The sequence below is a fragment of the Uloborus diversus genome, chromosome 9 (assembly GCF_026930045.1).
Source record: "Uloborus diversus isolate 005 chromosome 9, Udiv.v.3.1, whole genome shotgun sequence".
Lineage (NCBI taxonomy): Eukaryota > Metazoa > Arthropoda > Arachnida > Araneae > Uloboridae > Uloborus > Uloborus diversus.
This window is the reverse complement of record NC_072739.1, coordinates 4,271,868-4,293,268: the sequence shown is the minus strand read 5'-3', so window position 1 is coordinate 4,293,268 and position 21,401 is coordinate 4,271,868. Positions and strand designations below refer to the sequence as shown.

Here is a 21,401-nt window from a genome sequence, read left to right as displayed (position 1 = left end):
TTATTTAAAAAAAAGTATGAAATGTTTCTTAAACAATCGTTTCAGAAGTAGAAAGAATGAACAAATCTCAGTTAGTTAAAAATGTAGATGTGTACAGCGATCTGTGATCGCCAAGATTGCTCTGTTTCAGCCTGAGATACTTCTGAAAACATTTTCCTTCTTTAGTACACTGTAAAAAAAAAAAATCCAGAAAATGTCAAGAAAAAAGTACTACCATCTATACTGCAGTTCCTTTCACCGTAAGATGCTATTGCACAATAAAATTTTGCGGTAAAATTTGCTGAATTACGGAAGACTTCAACAAAAATTCTGCATAAAACTGATAGTAATTTTACGATCAAATAGGATTCTATAATAAGGGGAAAAAAACGGCAGCGTGGATACTAATACTTTCATCTGAATATTTTTTTATTAATTTTTTTACAATGAGGTGATTTGCTTTAGAGACACTGCTAACGCAAGGCTGCAGCTAGAAACACCATCGGAGTTGAACATATAACTTTTAGCTATACTTGAAATTAATGTACTATTTGTTACGACTTATATCTTGGAACAAATATCCAACTTATTTCCTGTATAATTTGATTTCTAATTGCAACTACAAAATATTTTCAATTCGTTTAAGATGAATGTAGTACATTGATGTTCATCATACAAATGTAAAACCAGGCCGTAAATTAGGACAGTTTTTTGAATATTTATGATGCTTAAACTAAAGATCGTAACACTGCAATTTATTTTACATCGTGTATAGTGTGCTGCTTCCATGACCTGTCATAATCATGTATGACGTAGGCAGAACCAATTAAGTTATTTTAAAAAAGGCAGCATAGAAGAACGGACGTTTACCACAATAGAAAGTTATACTTTTGTTACGTTATATCATTATGAAAAAGACTACCTTCTGCATCATTTAATTATTGCGTCATAATTTATTTCAATTGGCATTGTAGTAAATATTTTGAATGTGAAGACTTATTGCTACTATTATTATTTTTTCTTTTGCTGATTGAATTTAGTTCATGTTTACAGTGCTGGCCAAATCATTAGACTAAAGAGTTTTTGTTTTGTTTTTTGTACACTATTTGTACTAAAATACTATTTATTTTACTGTTAAAGCACATTGCATACTGTACACTGATTATTACGTGATTTTAGCATAATTTAATGTTTGCAGGTGGCAGCACTGTCTGCTTTGTTTATGTTCTTTGTTTATCTTCCTACCAGGAACATAACCTTAATTAGCTTAAACAGTTCACTAGTTCTTTTTATTAGTGTGTTCTGTAATATTTAAAGTTAGTTTTAGGTAACTTAATGTGCTCATCAAGAACAAGGAAATGCATACTAAATATTAGATGATTATTTCACTGTTCGTTAATGTGTCTATGAAGAGTAACATACGTAATTTTGATGACTGATGCTAAAGATCTCCAGAAGAAGTTTAATTAAAAGGATCACTTCTAATATGTTTTTGCAATGTAATTCCTTATTATTGAAACTTTCTAGTCACAGCAATAACTTATTTCCGTTAGCAGAAAAGTAAAAACATAGTGGCATTGACATTTTTAGAACAATGCTATTCTCACATTCCGTTCTTCTTTATTCTTGAAAAAAGACTCTTCTGAAACGAGGCGGGGCCAAGTGCCAACTCCTGAAAGTAACTTTAGTTAAATAAATACTTTATTAATTAAAGTTATGATTTCAAAATGCCCTAGTTTTAAAACTACTGGCAAGAGTGACTTGATATCCCATCATAACAACCGTGAAGACATAAGAGTTTATTTGGCGAGGGAAAAAAACCTCCAAACTTTTCCGATAGACGGCGTTGCCAAGGTTCTTATTGTTGCCGAGATATGCTAATTATTAATATACAACATTCGCACTGTAGATTTAGCTGTGATAAAAAAGGAGAGTGGAAAATATTCTATGCTTTTAAAACTGTTCCTCCAACAAGAAGCGGAACAAAGCGGAGGACACATTGAACAACTCATGCACGAATCATCTGTGAAATGTTTTTGTCAACAAACTCCTGTTTTTATTTTTCCGCAAGAACTTTTTTTTCTATAAAACCGAATTTTCTCTATTAAGTAATAAATTTTCTGCACACCCTTGGATTCTATTGTTTCCTTTCGACTAACAACGTTTCTGTGTTTAACGAGTCCCTTTAGTAGGCTTTTCCCCTTAAATTACTCCATACAGTGCCATCTATCGGCAAGTTTTGGAACGTTTTTCTTTCATCAGGCAAAATTGTTTTGATTGTGCTGATGAAATATTAAAAATATTTAGTCATTGTCCCCAGCAGTTTCTAAATCAGAGCGCTTTGAAATCGCAACTTTAAATTATAATCACCTCGTATTTTAATATTTTACAGGGTGTGTCACAATTCTCTCGGAGGTTTGAAAGGCTTATTAAAACAAGCATAATTATCAATACTGCAACAACATTGGCTTTACTGGAAGAAAAAGCTGTACAAGTTTTGTTTTCCAAATATTCGATACGTGAACCTTTCATAAAGCGGCAGGTAGCCTCTGTAGTCTAATCACTTTCATTCTTGGATCATTGACACACAGATACTGCAAGTGGTTGTTGACACAGGAATATTCGGGGGGATTGTGAGGGGTGGTCACGTGACTTCGTCCTTCCACGGAAGCACTTTTCCATGTCTGCACTAAATCTCGTATGGATTTGAATAGACGTCGATTTTATTTTTTTTTCTCTTCTGCCAGAAATGTTTTAGCACATTTTTTTTCCTGTCATCCGCGACCTCATAGTTTACCGATTCATGGATAAGTGTTTTTATATTCAATTTCTACAGTAAGTTGTTGAGTTATGCCGATTTAAAAATAGTTCTATAAGTTGCGCTCTCGTAGAATAGCGACAGAGGAAGAAAATGCCGAAATCCAAAGGACCGTTGACCGACCCACGTGGCACACGGTGGCGAAATTATTTGATCTTCTCCCTCAGTCATAAAACTTGTCGCCGTTAATCCTGCTTCAGCGCATACAAAAGCGACTGAATGAATTAGCTTGTCTTAGGTTTCACTCGTTCCAATATGTCAAGATCAATGGCAGCAAATGTAGCTGAAAATCTTATAAACCACGTGCCCAAGGGATAAGAATAGGCGATCATTGATGGAACCTTATAAAAAAATCGCTTGGAGTAAGGTCCAGAGAGCGCAGTGCGGTGGTTACGAAAGAAGGTGACTGTCGTTGGCTGAAACTCGTTGAATCCAACGACCATGAAACTCGTTATTCGTTCGAATACTCGTTTTTAAGAAATATCAAACTTTTGTCAGATAATGGGGTGTCCCATCTTGTTAGAAAATAAATAAAATGGGAACTTTGGGCGCCGGGAACTTTGGGCGCCGAGAACATTGGACGCCGGGAGCTTTCGGCGCCGAGCATTTTTGGCTCCAGGAACATTGGGCGCCGGGAATTTTGGACGCCGAGCATTTTGTCCGCCTGGAGCATTGGGCGCCGGAACTTTGGGCACCTGCCGAGCACTTTGGGCACCGGGTATATTGGGTGCCAGGAACTCGGTCTCAATATGCTCAGAGTTAAAAATGCTCGGCGCCCAATGTTCCCGGTGCCCAATATGCCCGACACTTAATGTTCCCATCGCCCAAAATACTCGGTGCCCAAAGTGTTCGGTGCCCAAAGTTCCTGGCACCCAATGTTCCCGGCGCCCAATCCACGACGCTCAATCTTCCTAGACCGAAAAATGAACGACCACTGATCGTGAGATGTTAAAACGAATGAAACAAGATTTGGACTTAATATCTGCAGCATTGTTAAAGATTCACATATCGAATACTAGTGAAGCCAAGCTTGTAGAGTTTCTTTCTCCAGTAAAATTGACGGTGTTGCTGCATTGATGATAATAAGTTTGTTTTAAAAAACTTTCGGAAAGGCGTTGTGACACACCCTGTATATAATTTTGAAAAGACATAATAGAACTTGTTGAAACTTTGTGTGGAAAAATGAAGGGTCCCTTTAACTTCTGGTTGCTGCCTTGGACTGACTCACTGCTTTTCCGCTTCGGACAGCATCTGCACGTCAGCTGGGTCTTCTGACCGCGTGCCGGGCTCGTTGGTCTTGACCACTGCGCGGAATCCGTGCTCGTCGGCTACGTACTCAACCTCTCTATAGATGCCATATCCGTCCCGGTAGCCGTAGGAGCCCCGCTTGTTGCCCTGGGCGTCTCCCTGCTCGCGGCGGCTCTGGGTAGAACCATCCTCGTCTCTGAGCTCGAAGCCAAACAGATACGGTTGGGGTGGGCCGTCAGCCTGGAGAGGGAAGAAAATATTCTGCAATAATTAATTTCATAATGCAGGAAACATATATCTATTTATCAGGCTCAGTTGATAGGAATCCTTTTAACCATCTTTGGGCACTTTCTGTAGGGTCATTCCACGAAAAAGCAGTTGTTTTTTACCGCAAGGGACTAGGGAGAGGTCACATATTTCTTTAAAAATGTAATAATTTTAAAAGTAATGAGCGAATTCCTTTGATTAAGCCCTTGACATTACAATGACGTCTCGAATACGTTAAAGAGTTTGGAGTGGCACATTAAATGAATGACATCTCGGAAAGAGTTTGTAATCGCTCATGAAACGAATGATATCCCGGAAACGTTGGTATGCTTGAAGTAAATGACATCGGTGTACTTGTGAGGTAATGTAATGCGGTGCAGTATGTTGTGCGGTAATGTAGTGCGGTGTGTACTTGAAGTAAATGACATCTTGGAGACACCTCAATCAACAGCGGCACGTGGAATAAATGACATCTCCCATGCACAAGAGCTATCGTTAAGTTGTCGTAACTGCAAGTGATTTTATTAGTATCTAAGGGGTTGAGGAATCACACATAGTTTGTAAGTTCTTAAGCCTCATAGTTTTGTGCATCACCCTTTTTAGCCTACTTTCGCAGTAAAAGTCAGAAAAAGAAGAAAAAAGCATGAAAGAAGGCTTAATGCATCTTAAAAATATCGCAAAAAAAAAAGGTCAAAAATAAATAAAATAATTAAATAAATATCGAAAAATCAAAAATTGGAAAATAGGGTATTGAGGTGAGGAAAAATGTCTGTTAGTCTGTCTGTCTGTCCTCCCCTTATAACTTTTGAGTGAATAGTCCGATTCGAAAAATTTTTTTGTTCGAAAGATCTCGGCGAGGACACCTCATTCCCATATTTCACTTTTTGATTTGAATTATTTTTTGTTCAATTTTGAACAGTTCAAAAAAACTTAACATTAGGGCCTACGGGGAAATTCGAGGCAATTCCGAACTGTGAGGCGAATTTGCTTCAAACAAACTTTGTAAGAAAAAGCTTTTGATGAAAAACTTGTATATAAAATATCTTTTTGATTTGAACAATTTTCCGTTCAATTTTGAACAGTTCAAATCCCTTAACATTAACGCCTGCGAGGAAACTGAAAGTCAATGTAGATTCCGTACTTGAAGGCGGATTTACTTCAAACAAATTTTGTTGGAAATAGCTCTTGACGCCAAACTCCAGACTCCAACTCCTAGAATTTAAGGGCACCTGACTCTGACTTCGACTCCTGTGCCCTACAATTAATCGGACTCCGACTCCTGTGCCCGACAATTAATCGGACTCCGACTCCCCGACTTTGACTCTGATTTCGTAGCTTTGACAAAAATTTATACACGGAGGATAAATGACTGACTTCGATTCTTGGATATTCGACTCCGACTCCTTTATCTCAAAATGAGATTGACTCCGACTCCACAACAGGGTTGGCCGAATCGGACCCAATTGGGTTGGACCCAATGGGTTTTTTTGAAAAAACCCATTAAAAAAACCCATTATTTAGCCCACTTTTGGGTTTTTTAAAATTTTGTGAGAAGTTTGTAAAAAAATTAATTAATTTAAATACTTTTACAATTTAAACTTCTTTTTTATTTGTTCTTCACCACAGACAATGAACACAAAAAATGAATTTTGAGCTTTAATAGTATTTCTTAACTCTTAACGGCATTAAAAATATACTTCAAAGATTTTAAATAAATGTATTTAACTTTTTTCTTTAACTGGTCAATAAATAACTCAAATTATCTAGATCAAGTCCTGTCACGTCTGATTTTCTCAATATTTGTAGATTGTATAGAGGAAACTAATCTAGTTAAAAGGCTTTCATGTGAATTATTTTCTGCTAACCAACATGTCACAAATCTCGAATAAACACAAGGTAATTTTTTTAGAAATAAACAGATTTTTCAAACGGTCTACAGAAAACAGAACAGGTACAGTATTTTCATTATTTTACAAAAAAGTTTAATATTTCTTACCCTGTACACAGAAATAGAAAAACAGGCAACATAAAATTCAAAGAAATGTCTTGATTAAGCTGGAATTCAGTAAAAAGGGATTTAAACTACTTGAGGTTCTACAGTAGTTTTGCATAACAAAATGAAATACTATAAAGTAAAATGCAAAAAAAAAATGTAGTAATTAAAAACGAACAATAGATTTTATCACTCGAGAAGTAACTTTGCCTTAACTGTTGGTAATAATAAAAATTAAAAAAATCTGAAACTTTAACATTCTTGGGTTTTTTCGTCTTTTATACTTTTCTTCAGAAAACTCTGAATTTTAACTAGTTTTCCAGCTTTTTACCCGAAGATAATTTTTACACTTTGTCCATATACTTATGCTACAATATGCTACAAGTACCCCACATTTTCCCTAAAAAAAGACAAAAAAACCCACATTTCTTTTAAAAAACCCAACTTTAGTTGGGTTTTTTTGGGTTTTATTTAAAAAAACCCAAAAAACCCTGGGTCCATGGGCTTTTAAAAAAAAAACCCGGGTTTTTGCCAACCCTGCTCCACAACTATAGTTTTAACTGTGAAATAATTATTGTTGATATGACTTGTTTTTATTTTCACGCTAAAGTTTTAATTTAGGTATTCAGTTTTTGGCGGATAAACTCAAAATCATTTATGTTTCTGCATAAAGATATGCGCAGACGAATTTTTTTTTTTTGACAATGAAAATTATTTCTTTAAGTTGACATTTTAATTGTTTTTATTTAATTTGGTAAGTGCATTAATTCATTTAAAAATATTTTTGACTGCAGGGGAAAAATAAACGATTTTTTTTTATATGATGTATTATTTTTTTAATGAGTTTATTAATTCTAATTATTATTCTTTCGTTTTGAAAAACTGTTTAAAAAAATTTAATGGAAAAAAGTGCATTAGCTGCTTTGTTTAAAAGGTGCTGCTATTGTATTTGTTCGTTTTTTGAGAATATTGATCAGGCACTAGAAAGTAGTATGGGTATATGGGAAAGTAGTCTCGTTTAGTTCTAGACTGAACTTCTTGTTAGTTACAATAAAACCTGTAAAGTTGTAAGTTGACCATCTTGGTCAGAAACGGAATTAGTCCTGTCTTATGTAATGAAGAAAAACCTTTGTAACTTGTCAACCTCTCTATCTTGATCACCTCTTTATCTTGACCACCTGTCTACCTTGACCACTAATGGACACCAGCTTTGGTTTGGTTTGGAGTAACACAAAAAACTCTTTGTAAGTTGACTACTTGGCTGAAGCATTGCACTCTTAAATCACGAACAAGACATGGGCAGCTCACGGGAGCTCAGCTCCTATACTTTTTCCGAATAAATAAGTGCATTTTTACAGATCAGACAGAGCTCAGACTTTCTGCACTTGGAAAAATTGCCTAAAGACTAAAACGCTCCCACTCTTCTTTTGAAATTAAACCCTAATCATAAGAACTTAGTATTTTAGACAAAATTCGGCAATACTTTCGCAATTTTGCTATTTTTAAACTCTTGGACAGCGGCGATAAATTATATTCACAAAAGCACAAACTTGAAAAAAAAAAAAAAATTGATACTTTGAGCTAAAATAATCAACATTTAAAAACTCAGTCAAAGTTACATTTGTACATTTTAGGCTCCTAGTTTTATTCGTACATTAACTTACACTCCGTAATTTTTGAAAAATATAATAGCTAATATTCACGATAAAATACTTTGATAATTTATCTCCATATGAGGCAGTGAGAAGCAAAGACAAAATTAAAAATTTGGAGAGAACCAGTACAAATGGTTGGTGAATCTCTCATCTGGGGGCAAGAAACAGTACTTGTACTGCTGCTATACAGCACGATTTAGAAGAAAATTTCATAATGAAGGCTTACCTAGGATCTAAACTTCAAAAGCGTTTAACTCAAAACTTTAAAACGTTCACTTTTTCTTAGCTTCTCACTGCCTCATATGTTTGTCACACTCGTATCGATTAATTGCAAGATAGCGACGCCTATCAAGAAAGATGTAATAGTAAAACGACGCCTTTTTACCCATTTGGTTTAGTTCTGCATTGGCGTTTGAATTAAATTTTAACTGCCAATGTAAACTTATAAAGTTGAGACTTCAATTTAGTATAATTTAATAAACAAACTATTTCTTACATTTCATTTTATTACTTCCTTAAAAAAAAAAAAAAAAAAATAGAACTACTGTATTCGCGAAACATTTTTCACTCAAAAATCGACCTTAATTTCCATTTTACTCACCCCCGAATGAATATTGAGTTTTTTTTTTCGACTCGACCACACGTGGATAAGTGCCTAAGAACGTATAGACACGCGAAATATCCATAATGACGATTCCCGAGTTAATTACAACGAATTTTCTCGTGACGTCTGTATGTACGTATGTGCGCATGTATGTCGCATAACTCAAAAACGGTAAGTCCTAGAAAGTTGAAATTTGGTACGTAGACTCCTAGTGGGGTCTAGTTGTGCACCTCCTCTTTTGGTTGCATTCGAGTATTTCTAAAGGGGTCTTTTACCCCATTTGGGGGGGGGGAATCATTGTAAATTTCGATGTAAACTCAAGTGGTGTTATTAATTGGCAGGCACTTGGCGATATATCGCCACTCTTTTGGCCGCCAAGTTTTGTCGCTAACTTGGCGACAAATGTGGCAATTTTTTTAAAATCTGTTTCAATTTGGCCACTGTTGGTGATATTTAGAGAGTAAACTATTGAATCAATTAAAATTGCCAGTAATGGGGAAATGACATTAAATTGGAGTAAAAGAAAGTCACGTGATGCACAACACATCAGCTCGTTCTTTTTTTCTCATACAAACAAAAGTACATTTTATTTACCGGGAGCTATAGAACAAACACATAACTAGACTGAAAAGAGTGAAGTAATAATATTTAAGCTAGCCTTCAAAGTGATGTAAACTCGAAGGGATTAAACACAAAGACAGATACACCTAAAGATTTTACTTGTTTTTTTACTTCACCCATTCAACCATATGTAATTATATAAAATAAATTAAGAAAGCGTGATGTCAAAACATGCTTGTAATGCGCATTTCTCAAAGAAATTAAGAGTTGTGTTCTTCCATCATCAACTTCATGTCGTGATTGCAATTGATGGGAAGTTGTTTTACAAACTAGCCATTGCGCCATTTTTGTGATCGCTGAGCTTTCACAACGTGCAGATGAAGTCCAGAAAAAAAAAAATGTTATAGTTGCGAAAACAGCCGCCAATATGTTGATATACTTATTATTAAAAACTCTTGTGCAATTTTTTTCCTGCTATTATTTAGCGCTACGCCATTTAAGGAACGATAAAGAAGAATTTTCTATTATTTTGATAGCGAATACCCTCCAGCTGAAATTACGGCGTTCGAATGCGTTCGAAAGGGGCAATTAAAAGAGCGATCGTCTGCGTGATGGTCGTCTGCGTGAATAGTTTCGAGCTATTTGTTAGCTCAGTATTGAAAAAAATCCTCGAGGGTTACGGTTGTAATTACGTAAAAATAAAAATAGGCATAGACACACGATAAAAATACCAATGCATACAGTGTTGTGTATTTTAATAAAATGTAATGTATATTTGTCGTCATTACGCGTATTTTGATTTATGGCGTGGACGATTTCCCCGAGTATTTATATACTTGTTTTGTTCTCACCCGCGGATATAGATTGATAGGAAAATGCTAATTCTATACTCGGAGGATACAGATTGTTATAGGAATATGTTAATTCTATGCTAGTTGTTTTATCGTTTAATGACTGAAATTACATTTGCGATGATCATGAGTCGAATGGAATGATCATTGATATTTTGATGAAAGTGATTTGTTTGTGTGTTTTCAAATTCAATTTGCACGTTTTTTTCTTTTTTCGAAGCACTTTTTAAACGGGAATATACTGCAATATATGCACACACGTTGGTCACCGCAATAATGGGGTCGTTTCCAAACTTTTAAAAGTATTTTTTCCGAAAGAGCATGCTTAAAAACATGGGATTCAAATAATTTGACCAAGTTTAATATTAAAAAAAAATTCTTTAATCGGCGCACTTTCATTGTTTACTCTTCAACCGATGACATCACAAATGATGAATTGCTATTCACTGTTGCCATTAGCAGAGTGCAATATTTAACTCGCTTCTTTACTCACATGTGTTGGCAACGATATGGTTGATGATAGCAAGCGTAGAGCGCAATATTTAATTCACTTCTTGATTATCATAACGTGAAAACGCGGTAGACAGATGTGCCAAAGTACATCATTTGTGACGTCAAAAAGACCACGCTTTATTTTCAACATTGGACATTTAAAAAAATTAATTTAAAATTAAGATTTGGAAAATAAAAGTATTTTCTTGCTCCATGTTTTTTTTTTTTTTTTTTTGCTTATTCTATCAATTTCAGTGACTAAAAGTGGTACTTTTGACTGAAGGAAACAACCCCATTATGGCACATCTTAGAACTTTGAAAAGAGTAATAATGATTGATTTTAAAATTTGAATTCAATTTTTCTTCTTGCCAAAAAAGTCGCACGAATTTTGTTGATTTAATTGGTCCCGGGTGGCATAAGAACGATACAATCAAGACTGATACATTATCCAAATTTTCTAACCTAGAAAAATGTTTTTCAAATCTTAATTACACGAGGGCAAATCAAAAAGTCTTTGCGCCTAATTTTTATTTGCCTAAAAAAAAGATACCTAAAGGTATTTACCAATATACGCAGTAAACTATGCCACTTACACTATTTCTCCACATAGTCACCACACCGATTCAGACATTTGTCCCATCGCAGCACTAAATTAGATCCCCCTGTCGTAGAACTCTTCCGGCTGCCTGTGGAATCACCGTCGAACCGCGTTCTTGACTTCTGTCCTGCCAGAAACTTCTTCAGTGGACGGAAATCGTAAAAATCACTAGGACAAGGTCTGAACTGCAGGTGCATTTCCCTGTGAATTGCTATGGGCTTTTGTCCCTTGCTCCGTAGTAAACGAATAACACTTCGCTGCTCATAAGCTGTGGACGTCTGAAGAACAACCGCCATATTAAATGACTGATAGCAGCGCCGCTCTTCAGAACAAAAAGCAGATGCGGCTGCTACGGTTCGAGGAACGGTCACTGCTGGGAATTTATATGTTTGCTTTGTATTCACAGCTATATTTGAGCTAAAATAAAATAGGCGCAATGACTTTTTGATTTGCCCTCGTACGCTATTAGTTTAGATTCCCAAAACTAACCAGTAAATATAACATCATCAATATTTTTTGCACCTATTGCAGTGTCTAAGAATAAATCAATTTAAAGTAGTACTACTGCGTAAGACGATGATTTTCTCCGATATTTTTTTTTGTGATGTGTCACTATTATTGCCGGTAAACGATAAATCTCTTGCGCGATATTGAGCATGTATTCTAAATTAAACAGTAAGTTACCACCCTTAAGCCAGGGTTAAAGCAGAGCTACACGCAATATACCTACAAGAATGAGGGAGAGATTGAAAAGAGGGAGTGAAGACTTTTATTCATAAAACCAATACCTCAAGTCACGTAATAGATGTTAAAGCAAAGCATTGGAAGAAATGCTTGAGATTATCAATTTCAAACAAATCTAAGAAAGTTCTTCTGCCTTTATATGGGAGTTTAGTAGACCTCATTTGGAGCATGCTGTTCAGTTTTGGTCGCCTTATCTGAGGAAAGGTATTTTTTTATTGGAAAGGGTTCAAAGAAGGGTAACTAGACTAGTAAGGGGAGTTTCAAATTTAGATTATGATACCAGACTCAATAGGCTTAATATGTATAGCCTGGAGCAAAGGAGGATCAGAGGGGACATGATTCAGTTGTTTAAATTTATCAAATTAATGATGTTGATGGATTAAATTTTTGCACCGAAAGCAGGACGAGGGGTCATTGTTTTAAGCTATTCAAATCTCAGGTTAACCTGGAAATCAGGAAAAACTACTACTTTAGCAGGGTCGTGGGCACTTGGAATAGCTTACCGGAAGAGGCGGTAATGAGCAAGGGAGTGGATAGCTTTAAGAGGGCCATTGATCTTCATTGGGGACTAATTAATTGACTAGGACCAGCCTAGCTGGGCCCAGAGCCTGTTGCTGGTCGTCACATTTGTATTTGTATAAATCTGGTTTCGTTCGCTTGTTTCAAGCAGAACGTGCCAACCATTCGTCGTTGTCGAGTCACGTGTCTTGGGGTCTTTGGGCCAGCTTTTGCTGAGATAAGGATTGAACTTGCTCCCTCCATTTTAATTCCTGCAGTAAGCTACAAACCAGTTATGTCATCCAGAGACTGCAGTTTCGTCCTTATTTGCCAATTTACTTCAGATTTCAAATCACTCTTCTAGCTTTTTTTATGAAAAAATAACAATAAAAATGACTCAGATTGAAAAACTATCTATAACTAACTATCTGCTCAAATTTAGTAACTGTTAATAAATTTCTTAATGACGAAATTGTACTTTAAAAAATCGAAAATTTCCAAACACTTAATTTTTTCCTCTATTTTAGACGTTTTTTTGAAGATGAGAAAATGCTCTAAATTTACTCAATTTTTTTACGTAACATATTGAAGTGTCTTTTAAGTGCTACTAAATTGTAATCATTGGTATCAGCGTATTTTTGTTACTAGAGCAACTTGAACTAAGGCAAAATTTCATTAGTTACTTCTTTTTATTTTGTACGTTTAGAAAACTAACCATTTCTTTCGTGTTTCATTTTCTCAAAAGCATGTTTATGAAGTACATGCTGAAATGTACATTTCTTTTAATTGAAATAAATGTTAGTTTTACTTGCTTTTGTATCATTTAGTCGTTTATCTAGTTCATTGAATTCTCGTAATTTCATATAAGGGTCAATCCGTACAGGTTCCATACAGTATAAGCTACTCATTCATGTTCAAATATTATCAAATTAAAATAATTATTTTGAAAATTACAATATGTTTTTTCAGTATAATGTATTATATAGGGTGCAATATAAGTAATTTAAGAAGGTGCCATGAAGTTTTCACACTTTTTATTTCTGTTTTAGTGTGTGAATAGACTAGCAAAATTGCTTAATTTCAAAGACCTGTATCTTTTTTACAAACCAAATACAAAAAACAATGTGTATAACATGTATAGTATTTGAATGGAATATTCAATTGAGCAGGAAATTTTATTTTTAGTTCCATCCCCTTTTGGTTTACAGGGGTCTAAAAATGTCATTTTTGTCATTTTTCCGATTTTTGAGGGGCTGTAATCTATAAAGGGTAAGGAAACACACAACAACAGTTACGTATTCTTTTTAGCATGGTTCCAGTGATTAGTTTTTGCCGTATTTCATTTTGTGTTTCCGTCCCCTACGTGAGTTATCCCCCTTTGAAATGAGTAAAAATTTTACATTTGGCCTTTAACTTTAACCTGTTGCCATTATTTTAATTATTAACTTACAGCTACGTAGCTCAGCATGTAAGACTATCAACTTATGCACTTTAACATCAAAGCGTTAAATTAACTGTCATAAATGTAATTCAAATAGATTTTGGCCAAAATGCAAAGGTCTAAAAGTCCCATTTTTGACTACGAAAATCACTTTTGATGGCCTCTAAAAAATCAAAGGTCCAGTTGAGAGAAAAAATAAAAGTGGTTTTAATCATCTTTCATAAGCAGCTCTTAGGGATATGAATTTCAAAAAAATTAAAAATCGTCTAGCGCAACCATCCGTCGAACCTGTATGGATTGACCCATAAAACAGAAAGAAAATGCTATTTTTCTGAATTTTATTTCACGTTTGGAAATCAAAAACCAATTTCGAGTTTCTTCAAGCAAATAGTAGAAACACAGCTCTATATTCTTGTAAAATTTTAAAGTTGTCTGAATTTTCCCTCACTTGAATTTTTGTGTGTATGTGAAGAGGAAAATCATCATTTTACAAAATGTCACTAAGTCTAAAACTGATTTTGAAAACAAAAAAGTTAAAATACAACTTCAAAAGTAAGCTATTTCTGTTATGATACTTAGCACATTATTGGGTATTAATTTCATCAAAGCTAATGTATTCTTTAAAGATTGAGATTAAAAAATAAAATGCCCAATTATGAGAAAATTGAAATATTTTCAGTTTTTGAACTAGGTTAAAAGTTAACTATAGTAACTTTGAAAACTTTACTGATATCAGATTAATTACCCTACTCCATAGATTGCAACAACATGTAACTTTTATGTTTTCATTAAATAGTAAATAAGATACAAGCCTTCAAAAGTGCAACATTTAGCATTTATGAGAATGCTGTTCAATTTGACCAATTTTCAATCGCATGTAACTATTTAAATAAAAAATTTTAAGCAAAAATATTTTAGATAATTTTATATAGGCATAAAAGGAGCCTGTATACCAAATTTCATAAAAATCTGTTACCATGCGGCCACCACTTTTTTGCGAATTTTGCTCATTCGCATGGAATGACCCCTCATTGAAGTTGAGAGGCTTAACAAACTGGTAGCTAAAGTAAATTAAGGGAGAACCGGCTAGGGAGAACCCGCAGCAGTATTACGGTTCAACTCATCAGTTGAAGGCAAAACTTGGATATTAAGCAGTAAGTTACCGCCAGGGCTAAAGCAAAACTACATGCAGTATGCCTACAGCTCGGTTATGCCGTCCAGAAATTGTGGTTTCGTTCTTGTTTGAACTCATCTGTTTGGAAAATGTAATAACCGAGCAAAAGGCAAATTGCATGTATCTAAATGTCTGTCTGCGGCATCGAAGCACTACATGGAGGAATCGATTTTGATTTAAACTATTATTTCTGTTTGAAAGGTGACTTGGTTGAAAGTGTTCTTACCCTAACGGTGGTACCAGACCTGTGACCGCGAGACACATGGGGGCCAGGGAGATCATCCATGAGCCCCGTTGTTATGGTCAATGCGAATCGAAAACCGTGCTCTAGAATCTTTCTAAATAACCGATAATTACCGTAAGAATGATTGTCGCAAATTTGGAGCCAAATGATCAGAAATTGGTTTCTAAGAGACGGATGAAAACTTTGTATAAAAATCAAAACTTTAGTAATGATAATAACAAATCTTTGATTCTAATTCTCGCCTTTTCTGCGTTTTTCTATGTTGTCAAACTTAAACTTCCAGCGAAGTCCCGATTATCCGAGCCCCGAGTTTCCGCTTTGACCGAGCTATTAAATATTTCACGGACTTTTTATTGTTCTAATTTATTCGTATGAAAATCTCTCATACAGATGGACTAAAATATATTGAAAGAGCTACCGTCGCCGCAGAACAGTAGAATATCGTACTGTTGTTGCTAGGCTTAGATATCTTACTGTTACTCTGAGGCGACGATGTATAGAACAACAAAAGACACCATCCTTCCTGGTACCTTTTTTGAAAAATGGCGAAACGTTGAGGACCCCCCCCCCCCGCTAAAACAATATTAAAAAAATGAATAAAAAATTTTTCAACTAAAAACTCTTTTTAATTCTCGTAATAAGTATGCTCTTTATGTGTTTTTACGTAAGCTTTTAAATTATGATATGAATTGTATGTGTTTCACTGGTATAATTTTTGTATTTGTTAACTACATTACATTTATACCTACTATTTTTCTTTCCTTTTTTATACTCCCCTAGTAGCACAATCGGTTGGGAGATAGTTGTTCAACGGGTGGAGCTTATGGTTGGCCAACGGTTGCCAATGTCCACTTTGGTAACCGTTACCCAACTAACCATTTGCCAGCAAAGGGCCAACCATATGTTACAGTGCCCAACAATTTCCCAACGATGGCCCATCGAAAATATTCACGGTTGACCCAACGATGCCCAGAAACTGTAGAGCCATCGTTGCCACCAAAGCAGATAATCGGGACTCGACTGTTTTTAAAATTCTATAGATGCTCTGATCAGCGAGGTAAAACTTCGTATGAAGTGCGGTCCTCGGCGAAAGTAAAGTTGGGCACCACTGCTCTGAACTATGTTTCATTTGAGTCTGAAACTTTTTATTTTTTAAAATTTTTGAATTAAAAATTAGTTCTCGTAGTATAATCTACTGCTGGTACTCACGTGACTAAGGTCATTATATCCTTGATGAGGCACATCTCTGACTTGGGCAGCAGCTGCTGATAATCTTCTGGGAGCCACCGCGTACCTGAGTCGGGGCGCATTTCCAACAGCTGATCGTAGTTCTGGAGCGGGTCGTCGAGGCTCGTAATCGTCAATCAATCCGTGGGAGATAGAACGATCTGGAACGTCATACTCCACCCCCAGTTCCGGAGACGGGGCGTAGCTGACTTTCGGGGCGTTGTATTCGCCCTTCATGATTCCATTATATCGTTCTGCTTCGAAAGAATCCGTTCGGACCTTTGGAATCCTCCTCACTGGCCTTGAGTTGCTGAGGATGGGTTTCGTGGTCTTCAGCACCGCTTTTGGCACAGAAGTCGTCTGTTTTTGGATCGAGTATGGCCTTTTCCTGTCGAGTGCGAGCTTTTCCGATGCCACTTTAGGGCTGATTTTCTTCTCCCCAAACTGTGGAACTCTTCTGGCAGCTGCAGTGGGCTTGGCTGGGGATACTTTCTCGGTATAAACTGGAATGTCGTCATCGTCTTCTTCTGGACCGATTGGGTTGCTGACCACAACCGTGGCTAGAAGACAGAAGATTATCACCTATGGGAAAGAAATGCGTTGAAATTTTTGATGTTATTTTCGAATAGTGAAACATTTATTGATCATAATGAAATTAAGTCGGAAGAATTGCTGTGTGTTGAAATTATTCTCATCCGATTCTGGTACGGTTATCCAAGATTTTATTCGCCCCTCGGCACGGAACTGCGCTGCAATTTTGTTGGAAAAATGAGCAGACATTACACTTTTAGTTTATCTTTTTGTTTGTTTTAATACGAAAGTAATTGAAATTATGGCAAAAACCGGTCAAAAGATTCTCCACAGGAAAGTGATACGTAGACAAAGAGCTGTAGAGGATGATTAGAGAAGGAGTTTGGTGGGGAGAATTAATGGTTGAAAATGATAAGTTAACATTACGTTAAGCTTTATGATTCAACAGGAGTCTCAACTCAGTTCTCCAAATCAGCGCTGCTTCAAAACTTTCACTAAAATTTTGAATGTGATTAGTTCAAAACACATTGAGAACCGTTGCGGCCCTTCCAGGCTAAGGTCTCCTTCACACGGGGTAAGGTCCCTATAACTAGGGAGCCGACGCGTCCGCCATTTTGGATCAAAGTGGCCGTCTGTTTTTGAGCCATTGCCGTAGGGTGAGTTATTAAAAGACGCAATAAAGAATCTTGAGATCATAAAAATAAGTGAATGTGCCACAGTGCACTGTGCTAATAGTTCACAGAAAGGATTTTGTTTCCTTAAATTTCAAAATTAATAACCCAAGATAAAAGAATCAATTTTATTGACGATTTGCTGGAAATTCGAAGTAAAAACTCGGCAGTGCGAAAGCAGTAAACATTGTAATGTAAAATCTCGGTACTACTTTTATTGCTATGGAGTAATTTAGTCTGAAGAAATATAGCTTTTTGGTTTTTTTAATATAACTGTTACATTTTTAAATCAGTTGATAAATTAATTGCTAAGATCCAAAAACGCAATGCTGTCACATATAGGACTAATTCACTTTATTGGAAATTCAAGTATACACTATCAGCACATAAAAACATGTAGTTACACTAATACTACTAAGAGCATTAATAATGTAAAGTAATAGTTTCATAATTAATTAGCAAGTTAATTAAACATACAAATAACCGAATAATAATAATATATGTAATATTTCCCCAATTGAAATGTTTTCGATTTCTTGATGTTTTGTTGGTTTGTTTATTTGTTCAAAACATGACACTCTGTAGTTCTAATAACGATTCGGGACAAAAACTAATGCATTACGCTAACATAAAATGAAGCTGAAAAGAAGCGAAAACACATCTAGTGTGGTAATATTTCTCCGACATCCAAAATGGCGGACAGTTCGACCTGGTATATGTAGGGGCTTTAACACAAGGCAACTTAGTCGAGTCAACTTTCGAACGGATCCCAAAAAGCTGGCCAGAATCTCAAGAAACGAAAATTTGATTCGGGAAATTTCGACTTGTGTGATCGATAGAGGGATAACTGCTGCGTGAAATTTCAAAAGAAGAACTGTTTAATCTCATATCTACGCTTGTGCCCTTCAGTTGAAAGTTAGCTACCGTGCAAAGCGCACGCGTGTCGCTAGTACGTAACAAAAATAAGGTTATATTAGAAAGTCTATAATTTTTAAGTGAAGTGTCCAAGTTTTAATCTACAACATAGAAACGATTTCTGCAGGCATGTAGAAAATGTTTTTACATTGATATGATAGAAATTTCATTTGTATCCTGTTAAAATAAATCAAAATTCTGTGCGCTGACAAAAGCGATATAATGGTGGAGATTTCGATTTTAAACTAGATGAAAAGTTATATATCACGCCCTATAACGCTAAGATTCAGGGGTGCCCACAGGGGGGGATTACGGCGCAAGTTGCGCTGGGGGAGGGGGGATTTTATAATTTTATTTATTTAAATTTATTTATTATATTTATTTTTAATTTAATTGATTAATTTTATTCTGTTTATATTTTATTTCTTTTATTTATTTAGTGTGTGTGTGTGTGTGTGTGTGTGTGTGTGTGTCATTGGCGTAGCACAGAGCTTTTCTAATAAAATAATAATAATGATAACGGTAATTAAAAATAAATCTATATATATATATATATATAAATGAATGTTTGTCTGTATGTCATCCATGAACTCAAAAACTAACCGGCAGATTTGGCTGAAACTTTCACCGTTTGTTATTTTTGGTACTGGGAATGTTTATAGACCAGTTCGAAAAATATCCGATCGATAGTTCCTTTTTTATTCCAATTTAAGTCACAATCCCTTGGATAAATACGAATAAAATTATCGGCTGCAGAAATTAATTCGCGTGAAAGATCTCATTGATAAGAAGTTAGCTGTTGCCATTTTTCTTGAGTTTGAACAAATAAATTCTTTCTTTATTGATTTATATCTTTTCATGCAACGGGGGGATTTAAAACTTTTTCTATTTGATATTTTTAGCGATTGATTGATCTTGCAAACTACGCGAGTACAAAATTTGAGTATAGTCACGTCTTCACTTGATACCTGGACCGATTATTATGAAAATTGCTATATATATGTATTTTTCCACGGAGAAGGTGCATAATATGCTCATTGAAGCCACTCGCCACCAGGTGGCACTGCAGAGTAGCAATTTCTGCCCCGTGCAACCGATTGTCATGAAAATCAGTATAATGATGTATTTTTTTGTTGGCGTAGCAACGCGCGTCGGGTACAGCTAGTAAATAAATAAAACATTAAAAAAAAATAAGTAAAATAAAAAAGAGAGCTAGGAAAAAAAAAACAAGTGAAGGGGTTGGAAAATTTTTTGGGGGGAAATTTGCACCATTGAACTTGGGGGGGGGGGGGGGGGTTGCACTCCTGATAAGATTCAAGTTTAGGGCTATAGTTCACTCCTTTATCTTACGAAATTCGTAAACATTAACTGCTACTAGCTGCTCGACATGTTATTTTTCGCATTCAAACAATTTGCAAAAACATGCATTCGAAAATTTATAGATGCATTTGTACGTGTGTTTTTAAGAATAGATTCTGATTTTAACATAAATTCCGAATCTGAAATCGATTTTAACTTATTGATTGATAAAATGTATTTTATTTCCCAGTATAATAGTGGATTATTTGATTCTTTCTTCTCATCATTCTTTTCTTTCTTTATTACTTCTTTTCCTAATTTCAAAATATTTTTTATGTGATAAATAAAATCTTTTAATTTTGCATCAAACATTGATCATCATAATATTCGACTTCGAAAAACCACCATATATTAATTTTTGCAAAATCCTTACATATTTTTCACATATGCGTTCACCATATTGGATCCGCCATTTTGTTTACAGTAATTTTGACTTCTGATTTATAATCAGCGACCTCAAAGCCCCTATATAGCAATTTTGGCACAAATCTAAGTTTATTTGAGGTTTTGGCCAGCTTTTCGGGATTTGGCCCCACTGTGGGACGGGGTGGTTATTAGGAAGTGTAACCGGGTAGAAAGGTGAAGGAATCGCCTGTCATTATTTACACGACAGTCGACTGTGCCTGTTGTGCCCGGCACAGTTAGCCGGCACTAACCAATTTCATCAGAAGTTGATTAACGGATGGGCCTGGTGTGCCGGCACAGTTGACACTTGGCACAGCTTGACACACTTGGCACAGTTTGATATTTTTGATGATAAACCAGTATTTTGACATCAAAGTGCCGTGAAAAATTGGAAAATTAATAAAAAAGACCAAAATTGAAGTTGTTACCTGCAGAAAGTCATTAACCAATAAAGTCATATTGGGTTTTTGTATTTCAGACGATTTAGTGACGAGTTATACGACTAAAAGCTACCGTTATGAGACTTTTTTTTGTTCGAGCTAACCCCGTAGCGCCGCTACAAATGGGTCATTTCCTAATAAAATATTAAAGAACATTTCACGAAATCTGATTCAAATATTATTTTGTTATGTAATTTTATTTATAAATATAGATTAACTGTGTCATTAAAAGGATCAAATACATAAAAACCAAAAATATGCCTTTTCTTTGTCGAATTAACCATACTTAACCCCTCAAAAATAAATTGTATATAATAGGAACTTTCTGACATCGAATTTTGCTTTCAGCAAGCTGAAAATACCACCAAACACACTTAAATTATCGGAGACAACAACTTCATCGCAAGCTATTGTAATTAATGCATTTTTCAGTACAGGGAACCTCCAGGGGGCTGAGGTGTTCAAGCACCCCTCAAAATGTTTGAGGCGTTCTGTGTATCCCCCAAAACCATGTTTATCAATTAAATATTTATTATTTAGATGTTCGTCAATTTCGATGGCTGAATTGACAAACATCTTTTCAACTGTTTAAGCGTTCGCTCTCCGTTTCTACATGCAGAGTGGACTTCCCAAAGATGAGAAAACAGAAGATTTACCCGCGCACCACACAAGAAAAATTGCAATC

General features: G+C 35.4%; 1 protein-coding gene across 1 annotated transcript; it reads right to left on the bottom strand.

Annotated features, from left to right (window-relative positions):
• Positions 1 to 4,021: 4,021 nt before the first annotated feature.
• Positions 4,022 to 20,734, bottom strand: LOC129229707 (uncharacterized). Its single transcript, XM_054864072.1, has 3 exons — positions 20,705 to 20,734; positions 16,378 to 16,977; positions 4,022 to 4,285 (listed from the first exon to the last, which is right to left on the bottom strand). The coding sequence occupies exons 1-3, from the start codon at positions 20,732 to 20,734 to the stop codon at positions 4,022 to 4,024; spliced, it is 894 nt and encodes a 297-aa protein (XP_054720047.1).
• Between the last annotated feature and the right edge of the window lie 667 nt (positions 20,735 to 21,401).

Excerpts from the sequence above, each read along its gene's own strand:
- LOC129229707 (XM_054864072.1), bottom strand. The coding sequence starts at position 20,734 with ATGACTTTATTGGTTAATGACTTTCTGCAG. Across the intron at positions 16,978-20,704 it reads TGGTTAATGACTTTCTGCAG|GTGATAATCTTCTGTCTTCT; the intron begins GTAACAACTTCA and ends TCTTTCCCATAG. Across the intron at positions 4,286-16,377 it reads GATATAATGACCTTAGTCAC|GCTGACGGCCCACCCCAACC; the intron begins GTGAGTACCAGC and ends TTCCCTCTCCAG.